Source organism: Camelus dromedarius, chromosome 25 (assembly GCF_036321535.1).
Source record: "Camelus dromedarius isolate mCamDro1 chromosome 25, mCamDro1.pat, whole genome shotgun sequence".
Classification (NCBI taxonomy): domain Eukaryota; kingdom Metazoa; phylum Chordata; class Mammalia; order Artiodactyla; family Camelidae; genus Camelus; species Camelus dromedarius.
Genome location: NC_087460.1, coordinates 6776639 through 6800942, shown reverse-complemented (window position 1 = coordinate 6800942; position 24304 = coordinate 6776639). Strand labels below are relative to the sequence as shown.

Genomic DNA, 24304 nt, shown 5'->3' with positions numbered 1-24304 from the left:
TGTAGTAGTAGTTTATGCATCTGAACAGCTCACTTGTTGCCGTTAATCTGCTGTAAACTCGGATATTTATATTAATTCTCGGAGGTTTGGACTTCAGTCTCCTCACCTGTGGCTGAGAGACGAAATGATCCGTAAATCATCTCTCCGGAGTAAGGAGCCAAACCGCCTTCAGATTTGATTATTCCAGTTCATTGCTGTAGCAGAAATAGTTTCTGGTGCTTCATAAAAGTTGACTGAATAACTGGAAAGGATTTAAAAACCAGCGTTTGGGAGGGAGGAGCGCCAGGTCATCTGGACGCCCGAGTCTGCCTCTCCGAGAAGATGTGGGGAGGCAGGAGCGCCCCGCTGCCCGGCTCCAACAAAGGGACGGCCGCGCGGGCTCGGCAGAGAACTCCAGACACCCCGCCAAGCTCAGATCCACCCTTGCTTTCCTCTGGCGGCCGCTCGGCCCCTGCGCTCCATCCCGGCCTGACCGGTGGGCGGAAAGGCACCGGGTGCCTTTAAATGCTAATGAAGTCGATGCCCAACTCCGGAGCCAACTCTCCCCACCCTCTTCCCTCCCGGGCCGGTGCGCCGCCTAGAAAAACTTGTGCGGGGCCATTTTTGGGGCAGTAAGATCGAGCGAGGAGCCCAAGAGCGAGCGCGCAGCCCGAGAGCTCGAGCCGCCTCCGCCGCCCGCGCCGCGAGATCCGCACCGGCCTCCCCGAGAGCGAGCCCCGGCCGCCGCGACCAGCAGCCGCGCTAACCGCCGACCAACCGCCAGCGAGGTGCCCGAGTGAGCGCGGAGGAGGCGGCATGAGCGAGGCGGGCGAGGCCACCACCACCACCACCACCACCACCACCACCGCGACCACCACCACCGCGACCACCACCCTCCCGCAGGCTCCGGCGGAGGCGGCCGCCGCGGCCCCCCAGGACCCCGCGCCCAAGAGCCCCGCGGGCGGCGGCGCGGCCCCGGCGCCCGCCGCCCTGGTCGCGGGAAACCCAGCGGGGGACGCGGCCCCCGCAGCCCCGGGCACCGCGGCCCCCGCCTCTTCGGCCGCCGCCGGCAGTGAAGACGCGGAGAAGAAAGTTCTCGGTGAGTCAGGCCCGGGAGCGTGGGGGCTGCCCCGGGCGGGGCGGGCGGCCGCCGAGCACGTGTGGGCAGCTCCGGCCGCCTCCCCCACCCGACGGGAGAGCGGACAGCGTCGCGTCCCCGGGGACGTCGGGTCCCGGGCGCCGGTGCCCGGGCTCCGCCTGTCCCGCTGGCGCTGCCAGGTGAGCGCGCGACGCCCTGCGCTCCCGCCCCCCGAGTGCGCCCTCCTGGTCCAGGACCCGCAAGCTGGGGTCTTGGGTCCCCGAGACGGGCACTGTCGCACGCTCCCGCGGCGAAGCAGGCCCGGATGCGAAGGGGGAAGGAGCGGCAGTCGCGAGGAAGGACCCAGGGTTGGGATGCATGTGGATGGAGGGATGGGACAGGTACATATGTCGGACGGGAACTTAGGGGTCCTCGCTTAGGATCGGGGAGAGCATTTCTTTCGGGGGAGAGGAAGGCGCTCGGAGACCGGGAGGGGAAGTTGGAAAAGCTTCTTGCCGGGAAGGCTCAGGTGTCTGTCCCTGACGCCCTTCCCACAGGGGCACGGGAACCAGGCCATGCTGCTGACGGCCACATGCCGGCAGAGAGGTGTTGCAATCCTCTCCGGGAAACTTGGCTCTGGGTCCCGCGTCCTCCGCCCTCTCTGAGCCCGCTGCTGCAGAGAACCTTTCAGTGTTTACCAATTGCTACACGTTGTCTTCTTCCTGGATTGTGGGAAAGCTTTTCGTGCAGCAGCTGAAAAAACTTCCTCGGAAGTGTGGATATGACGTTAGTTCACAGCATCGTTATCTTGGGACTGGTAACTTAAGAAAGGAAATGGGAAGATGAGATGTTCAGGTCCGGGGTGGGGCAGAGCATTACAAAGGGTGTCCTGTGGTCATTGTTGGTTTTGTCATGTATTTTGGCGCGTTCTCTCCTTAAGTGACGCCCTGTGTGAGGCCCAAACGGGCTCATAAAGCAGGTGGGTGGGGAATCAGGTCTCTAAAAGGTGAGTGTTTGTTTTTTCATTCACTCTTTTTTAAACAGGAGAGTTAAGAGAGCGTGTAGGATGCTTTAGAGAAATTCTCACTATTTTGGGTGGGATTTGTTTGATGACTCTGAGTCTTGCCTGACCAATTTTCTAGGAAGAAAACTGGGGGAGTAATGTGAAGAAAGAAAAGTGTCATCTAATGTTTCCTGCCTTAAGGGGCCTGTTTTCATGTTTTTCAAGGGCTAAATTTTACTTAGTTACTGTCAACATGTTCGATGTAACTTGTGTAGGTTAAGAAACGAAACAGCCTCAGTTCACCGGACTAAAAGTTGCTTGTATCTCCTCGGTGTTGCATTGTGATACTGTTTCCAACAAGTGTTTCTTGGAACACTTCCGTGCAGAATGTCAGAGAGACAGCCTTGGCTTATCCAAAGCAGTATTAAGATATATTCTTAATGATAACTTATTTTCCTGTAAAGAAATTTTGCAGTTTTTCACTTGATTCTTGTATCCTTCTGGGTCTGACTAATCTTCTCAAATTTTAAGCTGAAACAGAAATCTTTAAAGATGAAGGAAACAGATAAATTAACTTCCTCAACCACCAACTGCTCGTAAGCCTCTAACATCCCTGGTGATGAGTATGGAGGTCTTTGACCTTTCCACTGTCACTCCAGCTCTTCAAATGACAGACAGCCTTCTACCTGACATTTCAACACTGTCTCTGTCCAGTGTGTTCTGCCATCTCCTTTTCCTTAGCCAAGCAAACACATGGGTGCCTGAAATGTGCCAGGGACAAAGCGACTGAAATGGAATTCCAGTTTGGGATTCTCCCATTCTCGATTTTACAAACGGTCTTGAACTTGAGTGCTTAGCCACAGGCTGGGGAAAGAGTCCACCTCCCGAAAGAAAATTTCCCTTCTAATGAACATCATAGAAGCTTGACATTCTTCCTCTGCCCCCATGTCCCCCTCCGTGGATGTGAAGTGAGTTTATGGTTTTAAGGCAAGAAGGGTGCATGGATGCATTTGGCCTTATGAAGTGGTTGGGAATGTTTGTGGAATTAGGAAACTTTTTAAAACTACACTGGGAGTAAAAGTAACCTGCAGCCTAGATGGAAGTGATACTTGGAAATCACTTTGATCTTTCTCCCGAGTACTGTTGCTTTTCTAACGAAGATCATGCCTTTGACAGTGCCTAGGGACATTAACTGTATGAAAATGAATCAAAGGAGTTCCTAGCTTTGCATTTTCCTTATGTTCTTCTGGGTCATTAATTGTGGGGCAAATGAAAGGAGAGACAAAAAGCATATGATTTGAAATAATGTGTGATTTAAAAGCATGTAATTTATCAAAAACAGTCATATGTGTACGTTTGGATTTAAAATACAGAATTTTTTTTCTTCTTTGCCTTGCTGCTGTTATTAGAATGGCCTAAAACTGAAGATTTTAAGGGTTTAATCTCTTCATTGGAAAGATCTTCCTTACTTGGAATTAGGTCTGGAGGTTGCTCAGTCAGTGGTGGGCAGAGTGACTCTGAAGGCAGGAAGATGTTTTTTCCCCCTCTTTTTACAAAGAGAGCTAAAATACTTCCCCAAGCATATCAGTCTACCAAACTCAGAACTAACCCCTCCCACAGCAAAACCAGTCCTAATTACTGTTTTAGTCTTGAATTTAAAAACTGAATCCTTATTGTTTATCCTTGGAAATTAAAAACTTTGTATCTCATAGAGAGGCAGCTTGGATTAATGTTAATTGTTACTTCCATTCTCTGCTAAGCATTTTTTTTTCTTTTTCAAAGTTCCCTATTGTTCCTGTTTCACTGAGTCTTGATCATTGCTTTATGCATGTCCTGAGCTTAGACATAGGCATGTCCTAGAAGTACTGGATTTGCTATTCACAGTCGATTCAAAGGAGTCATCTAAAATCATAAGTGGCTGAAATAGATATGAATCTGCGAGTACAAGTTATATGGCCATACTGTTTGTTTGGATTCCTTCTCTTAAATGTATTGAAATCTAGTGTTGTGCAGAAATGTACTCACGACACAAAGTACAGACAATCATCAAGGTAAAGAGAGGGATGTTATTAAGAAAATGCTGTTTGATTCCCACCAGCTGTGGAGAGTAGGGTAAACAATGAAACAGAATCCCAAATTCATCACTGCTTTGAAAAGGCCTGTTACATCATGTCTCAGGGTGGTAAGGACAGAACTGGGCTGAGACCGCATCACTTCTATTATTACTCTTGACTCCCTGATAGGCCCCGTCTGGCACTGAGACAAGTTTCTTCAGGTCTTTGTAGATTAGCTACTAACAAGGAGCTACTATTTCACTGTTTAAAGTTTGCCCACTATTTGAGAGTGTGAAAGTTATGTGTCAGGTCATTGGTACATACTTTGTGTGTCTGCAGTCTCTTGCATTGTGAACTTTCCTTTGTGCTCAGAAAAATTTTCTGTGTTAAAACTTTAAAGAGGAAAACGAATATATGTATGTATATGTATGACTGAAGCATTATGCTGTACACCAGAAATTGACACGACATTGTAAACTGACTATACGTCAATTTAAAAAAATATACAAAACAAACAAACAAAACTTTAAAGAGCATTTTTTGTTTTGTTTTTCCTTGAATGGTGTTTCTCAATTTTGCCTCTTGCAGAGTTATATAGACTTATGCCCATTCCTGATCTTAGGACTTTACTGAAAAGTTTAACAGGGAAGAAAGGTTTAGTCTTCTGAAAAGTTTTTCCCTGTGACATCTTCACTTGCTCCATTTTCCTTCCCAATATACTTTGGAGTTAAGCTTTTAATGGTTTCCTCAGGTATGTTTAGGCTTTAAATAATGCTATCAAGACCTTAGTGGTATGAGCTGTATCTCTTTGTAGGTCAGATACTAATTTATCTGCTTAATCCTATTTTAGCCACCAAAGTCCTTGGCACTGTCAAATGGTTCAACGTCAGAAATGGATATGGATTTATAAATCGGTAGGTGTGTGTATCTCTGCGTGTTTTCAATGTGTACTTATGTTGTGGCACCTGCTGTTGGTGTCTCTTCCCATCCTTTATTGATGGCTGGTGTTAAGTTTTAAGATTTCTGAGCACTGTAAATATTCTCATTTCTAAGCTGATCAGAAAATATTAATTAAATACATTTCTAAAACACTGATAAATTAATAACGTATTTTACACAGTCTGGCCATGAAAAGACAAGAGGTGGTGGGGGGAGGATTAAATCAGAAATGGGAAGGGCCGGGGGATGACTGAGTCGGTATCCACGGTGTCACAGACGGAGAAGTGGAGTCTCAGACTGCTTAAGCAACTTTCCTAAGGTCTCACGACTAATGAGTAATTGAGCTGGATCTGTAACCCAGGTCTGGTCCAAGTCCTGTGTGGAAACCGTAGTGTTTTCTTGAAGCCATGGTAACTTCCAGCCATATAGGAATGAGAACACAACTGTGAGCTGCTGGGGGTGTCATAATGTTTCCACATGATATCCTCATTTTCTTTACTCCCCTGCCCATGCCCCCCCCCTTTAAAAAAATTCCTCTAGTTTCTTCCTTGCATATTTTGGTGGGTGCGTTGGGGCGATTAGGACGAGGGTGGAGCTGTTTTAGGTTTCAGTGTAAGGAGAGCCTCGTTCACAGCTGTGCCCTGTCCTTTTAACCATCTTGCTTTGCTTTGCTTTGCTGGGAGGGGAATCTGGGGCTCTGGTTACACAGCATGTGATTTAGGAAGAGCTGAGAGGAAAGGGATGTTTCTGGCTGTTGAATCTGTATGCCTGTTTCGAAGCACTGGGGTCACCTGGAGTAGGGTGGGTATCTTGAGGGTTTAGAAGTTTTTAATGAGGATTCTTTGAGGCATCTGAATTAAGTTTCAAGGATAAACAAACATGTTGTGTTTTGAGGTCTGGGAATCCAAACTCACAAAACATCTGTTCTTTTACGTTTGTTCACATACCTAGTATCTTTAATTGTGAACTTTTTATCTTCCAATAGAAATGACACCAAAGAAGATGTATTTGTCCATCAGGTAAGTGGGAGAATAAATGTGACGTTTGCTCTTTGAGGGGAGGGGCTTCTGTAATGTGCTGTCGTCCCCTTCCCAAGGTGAGGTCCTGCACACTGCTGCTCTACTCCAGCTCTTTCTGGGGTTTTCTTTTGGCAAGAGTGCTCAGTTCCACTTTTGAAGATTAGCACATAAGCTCCTCTGTCCCATCGTACTGTTTTCACACAGTTTTTATTTTTGTAGTTTAAGGAAGTACTAGTCAGACCACTTTCTGAATTTTAAAGCTTTAGCAAAAGCCCTTGGGTCTCCATGTCAGCATCCTATTCTCCTGCCTTTGTGGTTCCTCCATAGTGTTTGACTGGGACCCGTCCTCTTCGGCCTGGGCGGGCATTGGTGAAGGGTTCCCTGTTGGAGCAGCTGGAACTTGAAGTGAATAGCGCAGCACAGCAAAGCCGATGGTTAGGGTGTGTGTACCTAAGACTGGAGAAAGCTCCTGATTCCCACGCTGGTCCTCACTGCTGCTGAAACCAGGCTGGGTTAGCATGTGGGCGGGGCAAAAAGGCCCACATTCCCCTAGATTCAAAGGAAATGTAGCAAATTGGTAAAATCTGGAAAACGTGGGCTTCTCTGCTATAGGAACCTCAGTCTTTCTTCACCGTATTAGCCTAGGATGTTGTTCTAATAGGACATTATGTGTGCTGGACTTGGCTTTACAAAATAGGTTGAAAGGAGTAGGTGTGCTCTCTGTTCGTTCCGTGTGTTAGGTTTCAGTGAATTGTCTCACGTGTGTGTAGTTCTTAGTCTGTAACGACAAGGAGACGCAGAGGCAGGTACCAGCACCGGCACACTCACCTGCAGGCTGGCCAGCAGCTGGCTGGCTGTGTGTGTGTGTGTTTCCTTCTGTTTAGGACCACGTGTGTACCGGGGTGGAGTCTGGTTCCTGGAGATAGTGATATGGAAGGATAGACTCTCCCGTTGTGGTTTCTATGAGTGACATTTCAGTTGTACCTCGGTCGCTGGAGTAGGTTATTTTGTCCAGACACAGTGACTTTTAGTCATAACAGACTGAAAGAAAGTGTTGCTTATAACACCTAGAGGCTAGTAGGCCTTTTGGGGTAAGAACTCGGCGTTTTGGGGACGGCTGGAGTGAAAGGAGTCTCTGTACCCATGGCCAGCTTCATCTGCCTGTGAGTTGTGACCTGATTCCAGCCCCGGGAGGGAGGCTGTGCAGTGAGTCACCTCGGTGTGCCGAGGCTCGCCCAGTTTGACAGGAAAAAGGGAGCGAGCCGGCAGGGAGGGGCTGTTTTTGGAATGGTTGAGTGTTCAGGCTGCCTGCGCGTATATCCTGTCCTGAACTGCCTTTTTCCTCTGTGGGTGAGGTCTCTGCCCTATTGGTTCATTCTTTTTTTTTTTTCCCCCTCCCTCCTACTCAGAGTAAGGGAAGGGCTGGATTACACATGCCTAATCGCTTTATAAAATAAGGTTGACCTAGTTCCAAAGAAACTCAGAGGCCCCTTTAACTATTTAGAGATACCAGCTAAAGAAATGGAAAATTTTATTTGCAGGAGTCATTCTCTTCTTTCCATTGATTGAAAAAAACGGGCCTGTTTCACAAGCAGATATTTAGGTGCAGGTGTTCAGTGCAGGAGAGCATTTTCATTAACTTTTCAGTGTGTTATCAGGGACTGTGTAGGGATGAGGTGACATGTGAATGGTGAGATGGGAAAATTTTGAGTAACTAGCATATAGATAAGAGCACAGGGGTATACATGCCCCCCCTTCCCTCCTCCTCCCCGCTGTCTTCCCCAAGCTGTCTTTTGTGATCTCAGATAAATCACTTACTAGCCTCCGGATGGTTCCCTCAGCCATAACATGGGAGGGGGAAGATTGTAATGTTAAAGTTAATGTTAATGTTGAGGTAATTTTGTATATTTTATCAGAAATATTTATCCCCTTGACATTTTTAAAACTTCTTTTGAGGTTAGCAGTTTCTCTTATCTATGAAATCTCTGCCCTAGAATGTATTTGTGTGTTTCTGCGTGTAAGATTTCATGAAAGCATCCTCCCCGCCCTCCCCTCATGAAGATAAAGTGTGAATCTTAGACACTTAGTAGTGCGGGGGAAGTAATCTACCCAGCATCGCAGCCAGGTGTCAGGCTGTGACTGCGCACTGGTTAATCCACCTATCAAGATGGATTTTGAAGGATAGCATGAATCAAGAAAGTAATGTGGAACGTAGGTTTATAGTGCTTTTTTGATTTGTTTTTGTTGTGGTTTTGGAGATCCAGGTTTGTTGGGAGAATAATTTTAAAAAGTAATATTAGAGCAACAGTTTCTTCAGTATAACTGGGAAACTTGAAGGTGATGAAATCTGTGGCCAGTTTGGGCATATACTTAATCTGGAATTTTCTATTCTCTTGACAGACCGCCATCAAGAAGAATAACCCACGGAAATACCTGCGCAGTGTAGGAGATGGAGAAACTGTAGAGTTTGATGTGGTCGAAGGAGAGAAGGTGAGAGGAGGCGGTGGTTGGGTGCCCAGGGTGCTGGTACGGCCTTCTCGCAGAGTAAATGGTCTCTCAGCCCTTAATGAATTGACAGTGCTTTGGAGTTTTTGAATGACAGAAAGAAGGGACTCAAGTAAAAACATTTCTGATTATTGAATGGCATCGTATGCTTTGTTTGATATAATATAAAAGGACATTTAATTTCTATTTTAATAAATGATGAACCCTATTTCATTATGGAAGGAAAAGCTAATTTCTCAAGATTTAACATGGCATATTTTATTTTGGCACCAAGTGTATATTCAAGTATAGATTAAAATTAAATGGTTTTATAGTGTTAAAATAGATAAAAGCTGCTTTGGTGCCAAAGATTTCTTTTTCTAAGACTAAAGATTTTAGGCTGTGATTTGCAAGCTCTTCTGCCCAAATAATACACAGTAAATAGTGTTTTAGTCACAGTAAAAGAAGATTCAAATCAAATATAATCATTGTGTTTTCTCTTTGGCTTGGCTTTTGGAAAGCCAGAGGCGCCTGTGGCCTGTATGACAACTGTGTTCAGATGAAGAAAACCCAAGGGGCCAATGGATCATCTTGATGTGCATCTGCAGAATTTTTTTTTATGCTGTTACATATTTAATTCCAATATTAGCAGTGTCCTTTAATCTTTGTGTTCAATCAGCGGTCTATTATAGAGGTCAGTAAAATGATGTTAAAGAGGGACAAAAACATTTTAAAACTGTCTATGGTGGAGCTGCCTTGGCAGATTACCAGCCGTCTCAGCTGAGTTACAAGCTGAGTGAATGGTTAGTCACCTCCCGTGCGCTCTTTTCACATACGCACCACTCCACAGCCCATGTTCTTAGCAGCTCTCAAACTATTTTCTATTTTAAAAGAAAAACACTTTGTTTCATCTAATATAGAAATTTAAATGACTTCTTTACCAATGTGATCCCCCAGGTATCTTGCAAATCTCATGGAATTTGAAATCATTTACCAGCAAATGCTGGCCGTTAGTGATCTCTGATGTCCCATCCAGCTCTTAAAATTTTGTTCTGCTAGGTTAATTTTACCTCTGTGTATTTTCAGAATTTAAGGTTATACAAATTGATGTAGAGTGTGTAATACACTCTTTTGAATCTCCTTTGTCAGAATTATATTTTTGAACCATTTGATCCATTTGTCCATATGAGAATAAGAATGCCAAGTCTGTTTCAAGGATAAGAAGAAGGTTTAAAGAGTGACCACATTTGTGGAGACCATATGTATGTGGAAGCTCAGTCAAGGACCCTTCGTTCCTGCTGCTGCTGAGATGGGAGAAGTTTCCCTCATGATAACTTGATGCTGGACAGAGCCATGGAAGCCCACCAGCGGATTCTCTTAGTGCCTCGGAGAGTAACACGTGGGCTGCAACCTTCTCTAGGAAGATAACAGTATCTCAGTTATTTTCCTGAGGAGTATTCTTCCCAGTCTAGCGTTTCTGCACTTACAGTTTCCTTATATTTACCAGTTTGTTCTTTAAAGAGGCGAGTCCTGCTCTTGAACCAAACAAGAAGGCACGGTTCAGGCTGTGGAAGCAGACCAGCTGTGTACATTTAAATCAGGACAGCAAGCATTTTGCTAACCCTGGAAAACGTGGATGTGTTTTTGAGGTCATGATCAGAGTTTCTGGTACATTCTGGCAGTCTGTAACTCTGGCGGTCTACGGGGGCTTTGTTGGTAGTTAGGTTGGCTTCTTTTTAATTTTGAGGCCGCCTCTGTTTTCTTTCTCAGGGGGCAGAAGCAGCCAACGTGACTGGCCCGGATGGAGTGCCCGTGGAAGGGAGCCGCTACGCTGCTGACCGGCGCCGGTACCGCCGTGGCTACTACGGCCGCCGCCGGGGGCCGCCCCGCAATGTACGTGGTCCCCCAGCCTAATGTTGACTGAAGATGTCTTCACAGCTAAAATTAAGTGTAGATACTTGGAGCAGAAAAATGCTGTATCTTCTCCTGGAGACACAATGATTTTTTTTTTTTTTTGATGGGAAATTTTTAGTGTCCAGAATTGATCTGTAGCCACTGGTCCTAGTGGAAACTCACCATTCAGAAGTTGTATCAGTTTCTGTGTATTTGGCTGCAAGTAGCAGACATATAATTATCCCGTAACAAGAAGGCTTAATTAAGGTGGGCTGTGCCAAGGTTGTCCAAAAGGCTTTCTCTTCATGTGGCTCTCTTGTCTGGCTGGAACCTAGTCACTCACTGGGACCGAGGAATGGGATTTCTGTGATTGGCTTAAACCTGTTTTTCATCCCTTGGCGCTGGTACCGTTAACTTCTAAGAAAATCAGCCTTTGGTTGGCAAAGAGGAAGGGGGAATAGCTGAGGAATAAGCAATAAACAGTGTGGGCCATAGAAATAGTCAGTAATTTGCCTCAGTTTTGTGGCTGTTTTATTTAGCATAGCATTTCCCATTATTTCAAAGCAAAGAGGCAATAAGTGGTTCTCCAGATTTTTAGTTCTTTAGATTGGTACCAATCCAGGTGGAAGGGTTTACAACCTTGTCTGGCCAGAGTTTTCTGAGGAGGCTCAGTTTAAAGCATTCTCAAGGCACCCAGAAGAATCCCATTCATCTGTGGTCACGGGGAACCTGTTAGATTTGAGTCATTTCTGGACATTTCTAGAATTAGTACCTGAGGTTTGTGCTATAGAATAAAACTGAGGACACTTTGTAAGCCCAGTGTATATTATCTATGTATAATATATGGGGCTATGTATATTATCCAAGGAATACTTTTGAAAAAATCTCACCAGAAGAAAGTATTTGCAGACTGCGAATGATTTATCTCTACACATTGATAGCTTCGTATCTCTGTTGCCCTGAGTGCTTCCTCTCTTTATTCTGCCATCTTCGAATGCAGCCCACATTGGTTTTTGTCAGATGCCTCATGGCATATTGTTTTTCTCTTTATATATTTTTCTTACCTATGTTTTGCTTTTTGTATTTAATTTTTAATAATAAGCTGTGTAGGGGGTGGTAAGATTGCACTACCATAGAGTTTACTGCTAACTCAAGTTCACCAGATTCACGGAGCTCAAGTTTTAGTTTTTTTTTTTATTTCTAGGCTAATTTAGAAGTAAAAGTGGTAGAAAACCTTTAGTGCCAATTTTCTCTTTAAAGACTTTCCTCCTCAGCTGGAAATTTCTAAAGTCATGCAGGTGAAAAATACTTAGAAATAAAATTGGCAAAATTCTGAATGTAAACATAAGGGAAGATTTCCTGCTCTGATGCCTCTAAGTCCCAGCGGCTTGTTGAGTGTCTGTCAAGAGCCTGCTTGGCAGTGGTGGTGCCATTACTCTTGCTCTGTAAAGTGGAACTCCTGATGAAGGGTTTGGCTCTACGCAGCTCAAAAGACACAGAAAAACCTACAGAGAAAGCGCTTTACTGAGTCTCACTTGGATAGTTTGGTCGGCGTTTTCTGTGCTGACGTGTCTTTACGTCGTTGCGGACTGTATCGGATACCAGTTTCAGAAAGTGTAGAAGGGCCTGGTTTTTCTGAAATTAGACCAGTTGAGGCTAAAATCGAAGTTTTTCCTCTTTGGGAGTTTAGTTGCCCATGTGGGCTTGGCTCTGGAGGGTTCTGAACCGTAAATGGCCTCACCCTCAAAAGCAGGCATTTTATTTTTTTTCATTTAAAAAAATCAGTTACTTCCCTTAAGCCTGCCTGTGTCGTTGCAATTCCTCTTTAAAGTAAGAATCAAAGTAAAAATTTCTTTGAGGGGTGTTTAGCTGTTTGCTTACATATTTTTTATATAAAACATTAGTATGTGATATGGTAGTTTAAATATAGGAAAAAATATAAAATGAGTCAATAATTTGCTTTGTTAATAAGGACTATATTTAGAAACTGTCTGTATCTATTACTTACTACTATCTGTTAAAGTGCAGTTAAAACTATTCCTAAACATACAAGGAGAACCATGACATAAGTCAGTGGTTCTCAAACCTTTTGATTTTTGGACCCATTTGTGCTTAAATATGGGATCCCAGAGCTTTTATTTGTGTGGTTTTATATCTTAATATTTAATGCATTAGAAATTAAGGCAGAAATTTAAAACATTTAATTTATTTAAAATAAACTCATTACATATAAATATAAGTAACTTTTTTTTTTTAATGAAAACCAGATTTTTAAATTGAGTGAGAAGAGTGGTGTTGCTTTATATTTTGCAAATCTCTGATGTCTGGTTTAGTAGAAGACAGCTGGGTTCCCACAGCCCTTCTGCATTCGGGCTGCCGAGAGACCACGAGTCACTCTAGCTTCTGGGCAACACCGCCCCCTCAACACTCAGAGAGGGGAAGGGGCAGACAGACAGTACCTTACTAGCACTATGATAACGCCTTGGGAAGGGTTTCAGAGACCCTGTCCACACTTTGAGAACTGCTCCAGGAGGCAAACCACTTTGGACCAACCTGTTGGTAGCACCAGCCGCCAAGAAATATATTTTCCTTGACTTTGCCCCAGTGGATGGCAAATGTTGATGGAGACACATTTGGTGGAGGTAAATATTATAAACCTTGTAGATGTTTTTTGGGTGGTTGATCAACTGATAACTCACCGATTGTAATTATTGAATGCTTACCAAATGCGTTACAGAGTGATGGCACTTGCTTTTCTGCTTCTTGGTATTTTATCTGCACAGATCTACTTTAATCTTAAAATCGTTTATCCCAGGAAGTCACCTGATAATCTGGGTTAAATGCATTTTTGCCTGTATAGTAGAATTGTTCCTTTGGGGGAAATTGTTTTTCTTTCGGTGATATTCACCCTAAATGGTATTCTTTGGTTCTTTCCTTGCTGAAACTCCTTCTGAACCTCTGTTTCTTTGCTTTGCTAGTACGCTGGGGAGGAGGAGGAGGAAGGGAGCGGCAGCAGTGAAGGATTTGACCCCCCTGCCACTGACGGGCAGTTCCCTGGCGCCCGGAGTCAGCTGCGCCGCCCCCAGTATCGCCCTCAGTACCGGCGGCGGTTCCCGCCTTACCACGTGGGACAGACCTCTGACCGCCGCTCCCGGGCCTTTCCCCATCCCAGCAGAATGCAGGTAACATTGCACCTGGGACCTCTCTTCAGCAGTCCTCACCCCTCCATCCTTCCTCTGCATCCTCTTCCTCCTCCTCCTCCAACACCAGCTGCCGGAAATAAAACCTTGCTTGTGGCTTCCCAATGCTCCCAGAGCGGGGGCAAGGCCTCCAGTCTGCTTTTGCAGAATGATCATTCTAGTAACACTTCTAAAGGTGTGACCCCAGGAGCCTTGCCTGTCACTGGGGACGCCGGTGGGTAGGGCATGGCTTCTAGCTTGTGGAAGAATAAAAGACATGCAGTGGAGACAGACAGTGTGTGTCAGAGCTCAGCTCTGAAGCCAGGCAGGCCTGGATGTGAATCTTGTCTCTGCTGCTTATTACCTGTGAGCTTCTGAGAGTCACTTGTCCATCCTTTAAATGGGGATAATTGCCTCCTCCGTGGGGTTGTGATGAGCAAATCAAAGGCAGAGGCTGGCATGAGGCCCCCAGGAGAGATAACAGCTATAAAGGCCTTAATTGAGATGAGAGAGTATCGATTTTTAAGAGAAGCTAACATAGGATTGATTATTGATTGATTTCTCTTTTTTCACTGCAAATTATTGATAGAGCTGTTGTGAGCTTGACCTGCCATTAACAAGCCTTTTACCAATTTCGCAGTTCCCAGGAAACCTGGACATCTTGGGATAGGACGTCGCTTTCTTTACTACTGGCCACAGCTTTTTCCTCTTAATGTCCTTGGTTTCTGTTTTTTGTTTTTCCACTAAGTGTTTTGACTGAACATTGTGTTCAGTCTGTTCTCTGCTCCCCTTCTCCTGGCCTGCCATGCACGGCTGTGTTCCTTCCGCGTTGCTTCTTGTTTTCTGCCCTTCTCCTCTGCAGCAGCTGTCCCTGACAAATGTGCTAAAAATAACAGGAGCCCTGCATACATGGAGAGACTGGGTGCCTGAGGCGTAGTGGGTTTCTTTAGGGCAGACTCCAGGCTTCTAGGAAGTGAGGGCAGGAGGAGTCAGGGAGATGTAATACACATTTATTTTTAGGGCGTTAGTAGTGCCTTCCTGAAATAATCCTTGCTGTTTCGCGTATACGTATGTGCTGTACTTTTTTGAGAATATGATGATTCTTTTCCAAACTGTTGGAAATGCAGTGTATCTCACGTGAGGGGTTGAAGGTTCAGAGCGCAGGGAGTGTTGAGTGCCGTGCAGGGCATCATTTCCAGAGGCAGGGTGAAAACTGATTTTGAAAATGTCTGTTTTTTCTGATCATTGCACTCAGTTGTTTTAACTTAGGTTTAAATTCTTACCCATTTCATAGTTGAAATATTTGTAGTCTTTGAGAGAAGGATTATCTGACGGAGGAAAGGGAGCAACGTCGTTTGGCATCCACCAAGGACAGATGTTTGACATCAGTTCTTCTTCAGCTTTCCCTGCAGCTTTAGGAAGTTGGCAGTGGTTTCTGTATTTTTGTCGTCGTTACAGATGAAAAGGTTTGAGCAGTTAAAAAAAAGTAGCCACTTTTACCTAAGGTCACATGGGCGAAAAGGGGCAGAGCTTGATTTAAACTTACTCTGTGTGTTTCAGTCTCTTCCCAGTCTAGTATTCTGGTGACCCCTCATCCTTTGTATGTTTAATTGCTGTTTCTGTGTGTGTGTGAATCAAAGTTCCCGAAGAAGCAGCAGCTTTGCTCGTTCTGAGAACCAAAGGGCAGCTCGTGTGCTGGGATGGTAGGAGTGAAGAGGAGAGGGCTAGGAGGTGAGGTGAAGGTGACATCCTAGAGCAGCTGAAGTGAGCCCGGCAGACCACGAAAAGAACTACTGACCTGCTAAGGCAGGTAACGTAATTGAGAACTCATCGGACTGTTGGAGGAGTCGGCAGGAGGAGTCGGCCGACCCGCTCTAAGGATTTCCCTGTGGAGAGACGACCGTGGCGTGGATTAGAGCCGCCACAGTGGAGGTGTGATAAGGTCAGATTTAGGAAGCGTTTCAAACACAGAAGTGACAGCCTTTCTGATGGAGTGAGTGTGTGGTGTGAGGAATGAAGGAAGCCTTTGTGACGAGAGATCGGGTTTAAGGGGAGAGGCAGGAGTCATCTGGAGGCCATCTTCACACAGGCAGTGTTGCCTCCGAGCGGAGATATTAAGTGGGCAGAAAAATAAAACAGTCAAGAGGTAGAAAGTGGCTTGGCTAAGAAGGTGTGGTTTCAGATAAGGTGGCTGACAAAGTCCTGGGGTTGGATTTGGGGCGAGACCTAAAAGGAGCGACGGAGCGAGGCACTCACATGCTGGAAGGGCATGAGAGGCAGAGGGAAGGGCACGTACAAGGGCGAGGGCCGAGGGGAGCCCCAAGTGGGGGAGACCAGGCTGTGAGCCACTTGTGGAGTCATCAAAACACACCCAGGGGCATGGTGCAGGTGAGAGGCACTGTCGAACAAGTGAAACAGAGCCCGGGACTGAGGTCTGGGGCACCCCGACGTTTCAGGATTGGATTTGGGAGGGGAGGAGTCTAGCAGAGGACTCGAGAAAGGGAGTGGGCAGGGGAACGTAATTCCAGAAGGGAGTGGGTGCTGTATTAAGTGCTGTGGGTCAGTGGAGGGAGTGAGGCTGAGACTTGATGTGTAGCTTTGGTACTTGGAGGTTAGTGGTGTGGTGAGGACAGAAGTCTGATTAGAATGAATTCAAGGAAGAGCAGGAAGGAGGCAGCATACTGAGGAGGAAGGGGTATCACATTTCCCCTTTGAGGAGGTTTCTGTGGTGGGAGAAGTGGTTTAACGTGTATGTCTGTGAGGGAGCTCAGGGAGATGGGGCAGGGGCTGGGGGAGGGTGTGGGTCAGGGCGAGGGTTCTGTTTGATTTGATTTTGTTTTTACATTGAATGAATTCACTCCTGGTCTCCCTTACCCTTTCCCTCACCAACAGCTTACTTCTGAAGCCATTAGATGGCCAGATCAAATATGCCACACACACACACACACACACACACACACACACACACCCATCCATTTATATGCGTATAACTCAGGTGTTTGTGCGTGTGTGTGTGTTTGTGTGTGTGTTGTGTGCTCCTTATTTTCTGTCTCCCAAAATGGCGTGAAGTCAATGACACCTTAATAGCATTAAGCATGCCTGGCCTCCAGTTTTTCATTTATAGATACCATTCCCCAATAAAAAGAAGCTCCTCTGGAGAAACAGCTGATTTCAGAGCCAGGCCAGAGAAAGCACAATATGAGCCTGGAACATCTTGTTGTGCCAGGAAGCACGGAAGTGCTCAGAGAGTGCTGGAGCCGGGTCAGAGGGGCCCGAGCCAGCGTGAACGGGCTCCCACCGGCCAGTAATGAGAGTAACAGACTTTCTCTCGTGGAATAAAACAGAGAACCATGCGATCTTTGCAGAGAGAAAGAAATACAGATACTGAATTTGAGGGGAAATGAGATATTTACAGACTTTGAACGTACTTCTTCACAAAATCTGCATAAATTACAAAGGGGGGGAAGGAGGAAACTCACAGCAAGGAGCCTTAACTCCATCTCAAGGTCAGTGTTGTCCGTAATGGTGGGAAGTGAAACCAGGCGCCGTGGGACAGGGCGCAGTGAGAGGGACTCAGTGCCACTCTTGTGGCTTCCCTTCCAAAGGTGCATAAACTAAACCACGAGGAAACACCAAACAACCAGAACTGAGGGGTATTTTACAAATAAACTGGCCTTGTAGCCTTTAAAAGTGCCAGGGTCACGAAAGCCAGGTGGAGACCGAAGGACTGTTCCAGGTGGAGAGACAGCTTAGTCCAAGGTGTGGTTCTCCATGAGTCTCGTTGCTGTGAAGGGCATTTTGGGGACAAGTGGCAAGCCTGAATGGGGTCTGAGGACTAGATCCTATACTTCCAAGTCTCCTGTAAGTTTGTGATTATTTAAAGAAAAAAGCTGGAGAAGATGGGTGCTATTTCAGCTCATTTCTATGCCTGGATGGAGATGATGGCGGGGAGAAGGGAACCAATGTCCAGTGAAGGGGGCGGAGCTGAAGGCTCAGGTAGGCGAGAGAGGTGGTCGGCTTTGGCTTTGAGCGTGGACCGCTTAATCAGTGTCATGAGAGAAGGAAAACAAAGGCCGGCAAGTTGGTAGATTTGATAGTTAACATGGAAATTCTTCTCTGATTGCTTCTCTTTTCTTAGTGAAGTACGGAGAAGGAAGGAATATTCATTTTGAGGGGAAAAAAAAAGGTTGAGATGTGGCTGTATTGTAAGAATTTGAGAGATTGCTGTTCGGATTTTTTGTTAGTTTTTTCGTTCTTTCTTCTCTTGGAAGTTCTGCAGTGAATTAATTTTACCCCCCCAGCTTAAAATAAATTTCTCAAGGAAGTACGTTTTATTTTATTTTTTTTTAAATGTTTTACTTAAGTAAAGAATGAAACAGATAAAAGGGAAAAAATAGTGAAAGGAAGAAATCTGGTGAAGTTGTGGTTTGGAGGCGCGGGAGAACCTCTGAGTGGAGAAGGCGTCACCCTGTTGAGGGGACACCCTGTCTGCAGGATTGGTGGGCCTGAGTTGGAAAAGATTGAAGAGATGCTCATTGCTCCAGTGAGAATGTCATTCCTTGTCCTTTTAGAATAGAGGTTCTCTTTCAAGAGATGAATGGAACACTTCAAAGTGTTTAATATTTTAAAATAGAATTAGGTGCACTGGGATCAGGCAAAATACTGCCCAGTGGGAAAGAATCTTTCCTTCAATCCTGTCTTTCACAAAGACCCGATCAGTGCGTAGCTCCCTGTTCGAATTGAGGGTTCCCAGCTTTGTGATGAAACCTTCTATTTTTTTCCTTTAAAAGAAAAATTCTGAACGCAGCTGTGTGCCGAATCTCTTCTGTCCTGTAGTGTGACACTCTCCTTGCCCCCTTCTAGGCTGGTGAGATTGGGGAGATAAAGGATGGAGTCCCAGACGGAGCACAACTTCAGGGACCAGTCCATCGGAATCCGACTTACCGCCCGAGGTTCCGTAGGTATGTGTTTCCTACTGACGGCGACTGGCTGAAGGACTTGGGAGTGACAGTGGGATGGAGATGGAAGTTGTGGGTCAGCTTTGTGGGTCTACTATGTGACTGAAGATGTGGCTGCTTTAACCTTACGTCCAGGTTTGGGGTTGGACTCTGGGGTGTTTTATTTTAGATGGCTGTGTGACGTTTCCCCCTACTTAACAATTAGAGAAGCATTATTTGTTTCACATGATATAACCAAAAGCATTATTTGTTTCACATGATATAAATTAATGCTTAATTTTTCTTATACTTAATGAGACAAACAGAAATTAATTGATGGGTAGTGCTACAAACGGAGGAAGAATTGAGTGCCAGGGAGTATTTGGGACACTGAATACTCTGATAGCCGAGGCAGTCTAATACAGGATACAGATGTCTAAATCAGGATACAGATGAAATTTGGTCTGTATTTAAATTCCCACCCTACAATTACTTAGGCAAGTTTCTAGAATCCTCTTAGACTTAGTCCCCAGGTTTATAAGCAATATTCTACAGTTGTCAATAGGGTTCAATGCACTAAGGCATTTACGATAATCAGTACGGTGCCTGGTCTAGAAAGCCCTCAGTAAATATTGCTTATTGTTACTACCAGCGATCTTAGTGTTAGTAAGGGAGTGTTATTTTATTTCTGCTTTATCCCTTGTGACGACTGAATTGGGCTAGACTCCCTAAGTTCTTTTAAGCTTTTTATATTATATAAGCCTTCCTGTTTCCTCACCCTACCCTTGATGTAAGTAAAAAAAATAGAGCTTCATTCATACCACCTCAGGGTTTGGCAGCGAGGGTTTATTGAGAGGAGAGTGAGTGTATGGTTCTGGGAGAGGATTTGTACCACTCTGCGTCTTTTTTTCTCGTAAGATTCATTTCAGTTTTAGATGTAATCCTTCTAATGATTTATTAGGATTTTGCAAATAGAAGAGGCTTCATAGAAATGTCTTAATGAAAACAGAAAAAAGACGGTAGCATACACGAATCCCAGCTCTGTGAGTCCCGAGCTGTGGGACCTGGGGAAGTGATATTTGACCTTTTTTGACCTATAAAAGCAGTAATCCAGTATATTTCAGCCAAATACTTATCCTCTCTAAACTTCCTGGTTTTCTCTCTACAAATCTTAACTCACAGAATTAGCGCTGAAATTGAATTAAATATTTAACACGAAAGCATCCCAGCACAGGCTTTGGCGCAAAGTGAGTGATGCTAGTTTTCTCCCCATGTTCAGCCCCCTGAGTCTCCCCGACACACGGTCCTCGGAGGGCAGAGACCAGGCCATTTTCTTTCTTAATCTTCCCATCCTCAGTGCCTGCCAGAGGGCCTGCCAGGACCTTGCTGTGTTCAGCATACGTTTGTTCACCACAAACAGGTGTCCGGGTGAAGGGGGAAAATAATGGAAAAGCAGTTTTTTTTACACCTTGTTCCCTTTGCCGCATTAGTCTGTGTCTAATTCTAGCAGTGAGTCCCAATCCCTTGACTTAGTAACCTTTGAGAATAAAACCTCATGTTCTCAAGGACCCCGTCCCATTGCACGTGTCCTCTGTTCTCTCGTGTTCCCTGCTCCAGGGGCCCTCCTCGCCCACGACCCGCCCCGGTTGTTGGAGAGACTGAAGATAAAGAGAATCAACAAGCTGCCAGTGGTCCCAACCAGCCGTCTGCTCGCCGTGGATACCGGCGCCCCTATAACTATCGGCGCCGCCCCCGCCCTCCCAACGCTCCTGCACAAGATGGCAAAGAGGTGCGAGAAGCCAGCCAGCCGGAGGGGAGGCGGCCAGAGCATCCTTAACCATGTCAAACTTCAGTATCCCTTCTGAGAGTGGTTTTGTAATCTGAAAACTGAGACTTCAGATACATATAATATATATAATATTTTTATATATAGTTAACATTTTGCTTAAGATCCATGTATATGTATGTGGTGGAGGGGATGCCCTGCACATAACACAAATCAAATATTTAAATTCAACTAATTAGCTGTACTAGTGGGGACTCAGAGCTGAAGCATTCAGGGCTCTCTGGACAAAGGACAGCATTTACAGAGAGCCTCTCAACCTCTCAGCATGTGTTGAAAGCAACTGTATAATTTTTTACAGCTTTTTGTTCAGGGGAGTAGTGGGGCTTCATCGCCATTTAGAGGCCATTTTTCTCTGGTTCTAATTTTTGACGCATACTTTAGCATCGTTAAGATTTTGCACAGTGCTTTACCTTCACAGGCAGGAAGATTCCAACTTTTGAGATTTTAGCCTTGGACCTTCCACCTCCATCTGAATTGATTTGTTTCTGGGTTGTGGTTTTGTTGTGTGTTTTAGACCAAGGCAGGCGACGCGCCATCTGAGAACCCCGCTCCGGCCACCGAGCAGAGCAGTGCTGAGTGACAGCAGGCTCCCCAGGCACCTCACCACCTGCAGGTAGGAGCGCTGTGCCTTTCACACAGCGCTGCATTCTCGACAGTTGCGCCGACCGGCCGACACTGGTTCTGAGATGCATCTGGGCCAACCTCTCGTCTCCATCAGGATTCTGGAGAAAGAGCGGTTTCGGTGGTGGTGTTGGCGGTCAGCCTCCCTGAGACTGACCTGCTTTTGCTAAGTTTTAGGGGCATAAACACGCAGACAGGGTTAAGGAGAGTCAACTTCTTTTTTCTAGATAGACAGTTGTTAACTATTAATACCACTTAAGAAAACTTTTGAAAAGTTTTACCTTTGTGACACCTAGTGGCCAGTTTGACCATTTAAAGGCCTCATTTGAGGAACAGGACTGTGATCTGTAGAATAAACCAGAGTGGTTTTCCCTTCCCCTTTCCCTTTGATAGCCACCACCATTTATTTTGAGACACTGCATGTGGCGCGTGAGAGCCGGGTTTACGTGTGCAGTGCAGGATCTGCTCGTGTCCTGAGTGGTCGCCAGCAGTTGCTTCATCCTCGGCCTCAGGAATGTATGCTGCCCGTAGGATGAGGTTGCTCGCCAGACTTGCCCACTGCGGTCGCTGCACGGATCTAGTGCGGTGCTGCATACGATGTACTTAAGCAGGGCGTGGGGAAGGATGGCCGCTCCGTAAAAGCCAGCTTGATTTTGTTCATTGTTGCTTCCTGCTTTTTTCTATCTTCTTGTTAAAGATCTTGGAAATTGCATTTATACAGGTAGACATATACTAGAAAGACTGACTCAGTTATGGAGCCAGTCTTAAAAGAATTTAGAAGCCATAGTTGGCTTCATTCTAGTTTTTTCATCCAGTAAGTCCTGAGACTTTAATTTTTCACTATTTCTTAATTGTTGCCCTTTCCATTAAGTAAATAAAGAATTAGCTGTTAGTTAAAAAAGATGTTGTAAAGTTCATAGTCTCAGTGTTATTTTTCCAAAAATTAAGATTTCATAAAGTTTTGCGATCATTATTAAGTTTCTACTTTAAAAAATTTTTTATTTAATTATTTATTTAGTGGGAGGGAGGTAATTAGATTTATTTATTTATTTTTAGAGGAGGCACTGGGGATTGAACCCAGAGACCTCGTGCATGCTAGTCGTGCGCTCTACCACTTGAGCTATACCCTCCCCGTAAGTTTCTACTTTATAAATGCCGTCTGCTTTTATACGCAGAGATTTGGGATTTAAATTAGCCTTTCACTGGTGACCATTTGCTATGCTGAGAATATTCTGTTTTATCTCTGGGTAGCATGGAAAGTTTATGATAGAAATAAATTCCATATTCAGACTTGCTTGCATTTACTGACAGAATTATGTGTCAGTTATTTGGTCATAACCTTTTATTTAGTAACATTATTTCCAGGTATTTTCTCTAAGGAAATAAATGATCCAAAATACAGGAAACATATTTCTACTATTTATAGTCTTAATATTGGAGAAGTGGTTAATATTGTGGTATATCCATATGAGGAGATACTGCACAGCCATTAAAATGCTTATGAAGAATCATCAATGCTATAGTGTCATTTATTTGAAAAGGCTTCATGATGGTAATTTTCTTTTATATAATTTTACAGAATTTTTACTATTATGTCCTGACTGTTCTGGTTTTTAAAAATATTTAAAGGTTTCCATTAAATTAATGTTTTAGTTTGCAAATCTATAAAAGATACACATGTAGATTTTGTTTAGAGCTTTTGAAATACTGCTTTTTGAATTACATAATTGTTTTGTATTTTTTGCCTTTTTATGCTTTAACTCTTGGTCATCGTGCCACTCTTTATAATTTCGATTTGAATTTTTTCCAGGTGACCTAAGAAATTAATGACCATTCAAAAAATAAGACTAAGCAAAAAACAGACCACGACCTTACCAACACCAAAGAAACGTCCAAGCAATAAAGTGGAAGACTAGTAACCAAGATGTGGACATTAGAATGTTTACTATTGTTCTTGACAAGACAAACAGCTACACAAGGAAAGCGTCAGCCGGTGTCTCCAGCAAGCTGAGACCCTGGGAATGCCTGCACAGAGCAAGAGAGTGACCTCCCCGCTTTCAGCAACCACTCGGTTTATTATTATTTTTTCTGGTTTTTACTGTTTTGGTAATATGAATTGAAAGAGGAATTATTAATACCACATGGGGAGACCCCCCCCCAACCAAAGAAATCTGAAATATATAGTAAATGCTTTTTTTCCTTTTTTGTTCATTTTGGATGCTGGTGCTAAACTTCCAAGTGTCGTGATTTAAAAAGAAATTTTATGCCCTTCTTATTTATTTCTAGGATGAGGGGAGGGTAACATTTTGCTTTCTGATGTGACTCTCTTTGAAAATGTGCAGTCTAAAGTTCCTCAAAAATAAAATTTTTACCCTTAAAAGGAAAGGATGTATAACTGAAGTATGTTTTCCGACCTCAGCATGTGCTTCGTCTTTTTTCCTCGCCCCATTCACTGAACAGCAAGCGCACAGCCAAATGTCCAGGTGGTGCTGTGCTGTGTGATAGGCGCGGGCGTTCAAGCTGAGACCTTAGGGAAGGGAGTTCTTCTTGGCACCAGCTCAGGGCTGCGCCCGGCAGGAGGCGTGCTGGGCTTGCTGCTCCGCGTCTCTGGAGTCGTCTTCGTTGAGGGGACTGGTGGCACGCAGGTGATCAGCCTCCTTCAGCGGAGGAGTTAGCAGCGCCGACATCCCTGAACTGGTACCCGCGGAGGTTTTCAACACCAACTGCAGTGCCGGGCTTGTCTACGTGTGTCTTTCAGAACAGAGAAAGGGGGCCTCGTTTCAAACGCACTTCAGATTCCTTCCCCCAGGGGTTAGCTGGGTCCCAGGCTGAGCAGCTCTGCAGGGTGTGTGAGTTCTGTGTGGTTACTTCTCAGACCCACCGCACCTTGCAGATTTATTCCTCAGCTCAAGTGCATGTGGAGCCTTGGTTTGTGCCCAGTGCCACTCTAGAGGCACAAACCAACAAAAGACCCCGGTCCCCCTGAGCTGTGTCTTAGGGAGTGAATGAGAGAATCAACAGATATGTAAACACATGTGACATGTAGTGTCAGATGGCAGTAGATGCATAAAGAAGAACAAAACATGGCAAAGGGTGGAGATTGGCATAATTGTGTGAGGTATGTTTATTTTAAATGGGGGGAAGGTGTCTCTCCTATGTGATAAGGAAATATATAAATGTTGTCCTATGGTGAGGGATCAATACCATTTGAATATCTGGAGAGAAGAACATTCCAGGCAGAGGGAGCAGGTGCAGTCGCTCTCGGGTGGGAC

The 24304-nt window shown here is 44.9% G+C and overlaps 1 protein-coding gene across 2 annotated transcripts; it reads left to right on the top strand.

Moving 5' to 3' along the window:
* The first annotated feature begins 597 nt into the window (after positions 1-597).
* YBX3 (Y-box binding protein 3) lies at positions 598-23417 on the top strand. 2 transcript variants are annotated; one of them, XM_031444088.2, is made up of 10 exons: positions 598-1078; positions 4965-5028; positions 6039-6072; positions 8473-8562; positions 10327-10449; positions 13428-13631; positions 18492-18589; positions 20183-20354; positions 20926-21024; positions 22843-23417. In XM_031444088.2, exons 1-9 carry the CDS (start codon positions 796-798, stop codon positions 20989-20991), a joined length of 1134 nt encoding a protein of 377 aa, XP_031299948.2. In that variant the 5' UTR covers positions 598-795; the 3' UTR covers positions 20992-21024; positions 22843-23417. The 2 variants fall into 2 exon arrangements, with proteins under 2 accessions (XP_031299948.2, XP_064335121.1); XM_064479051.1 differs by lacking the exon at positions 13428-13631 and having other exon boundaries at positions 601-1078.
* Positions 23418-24304: the final 887 nt, after the last annotated feature.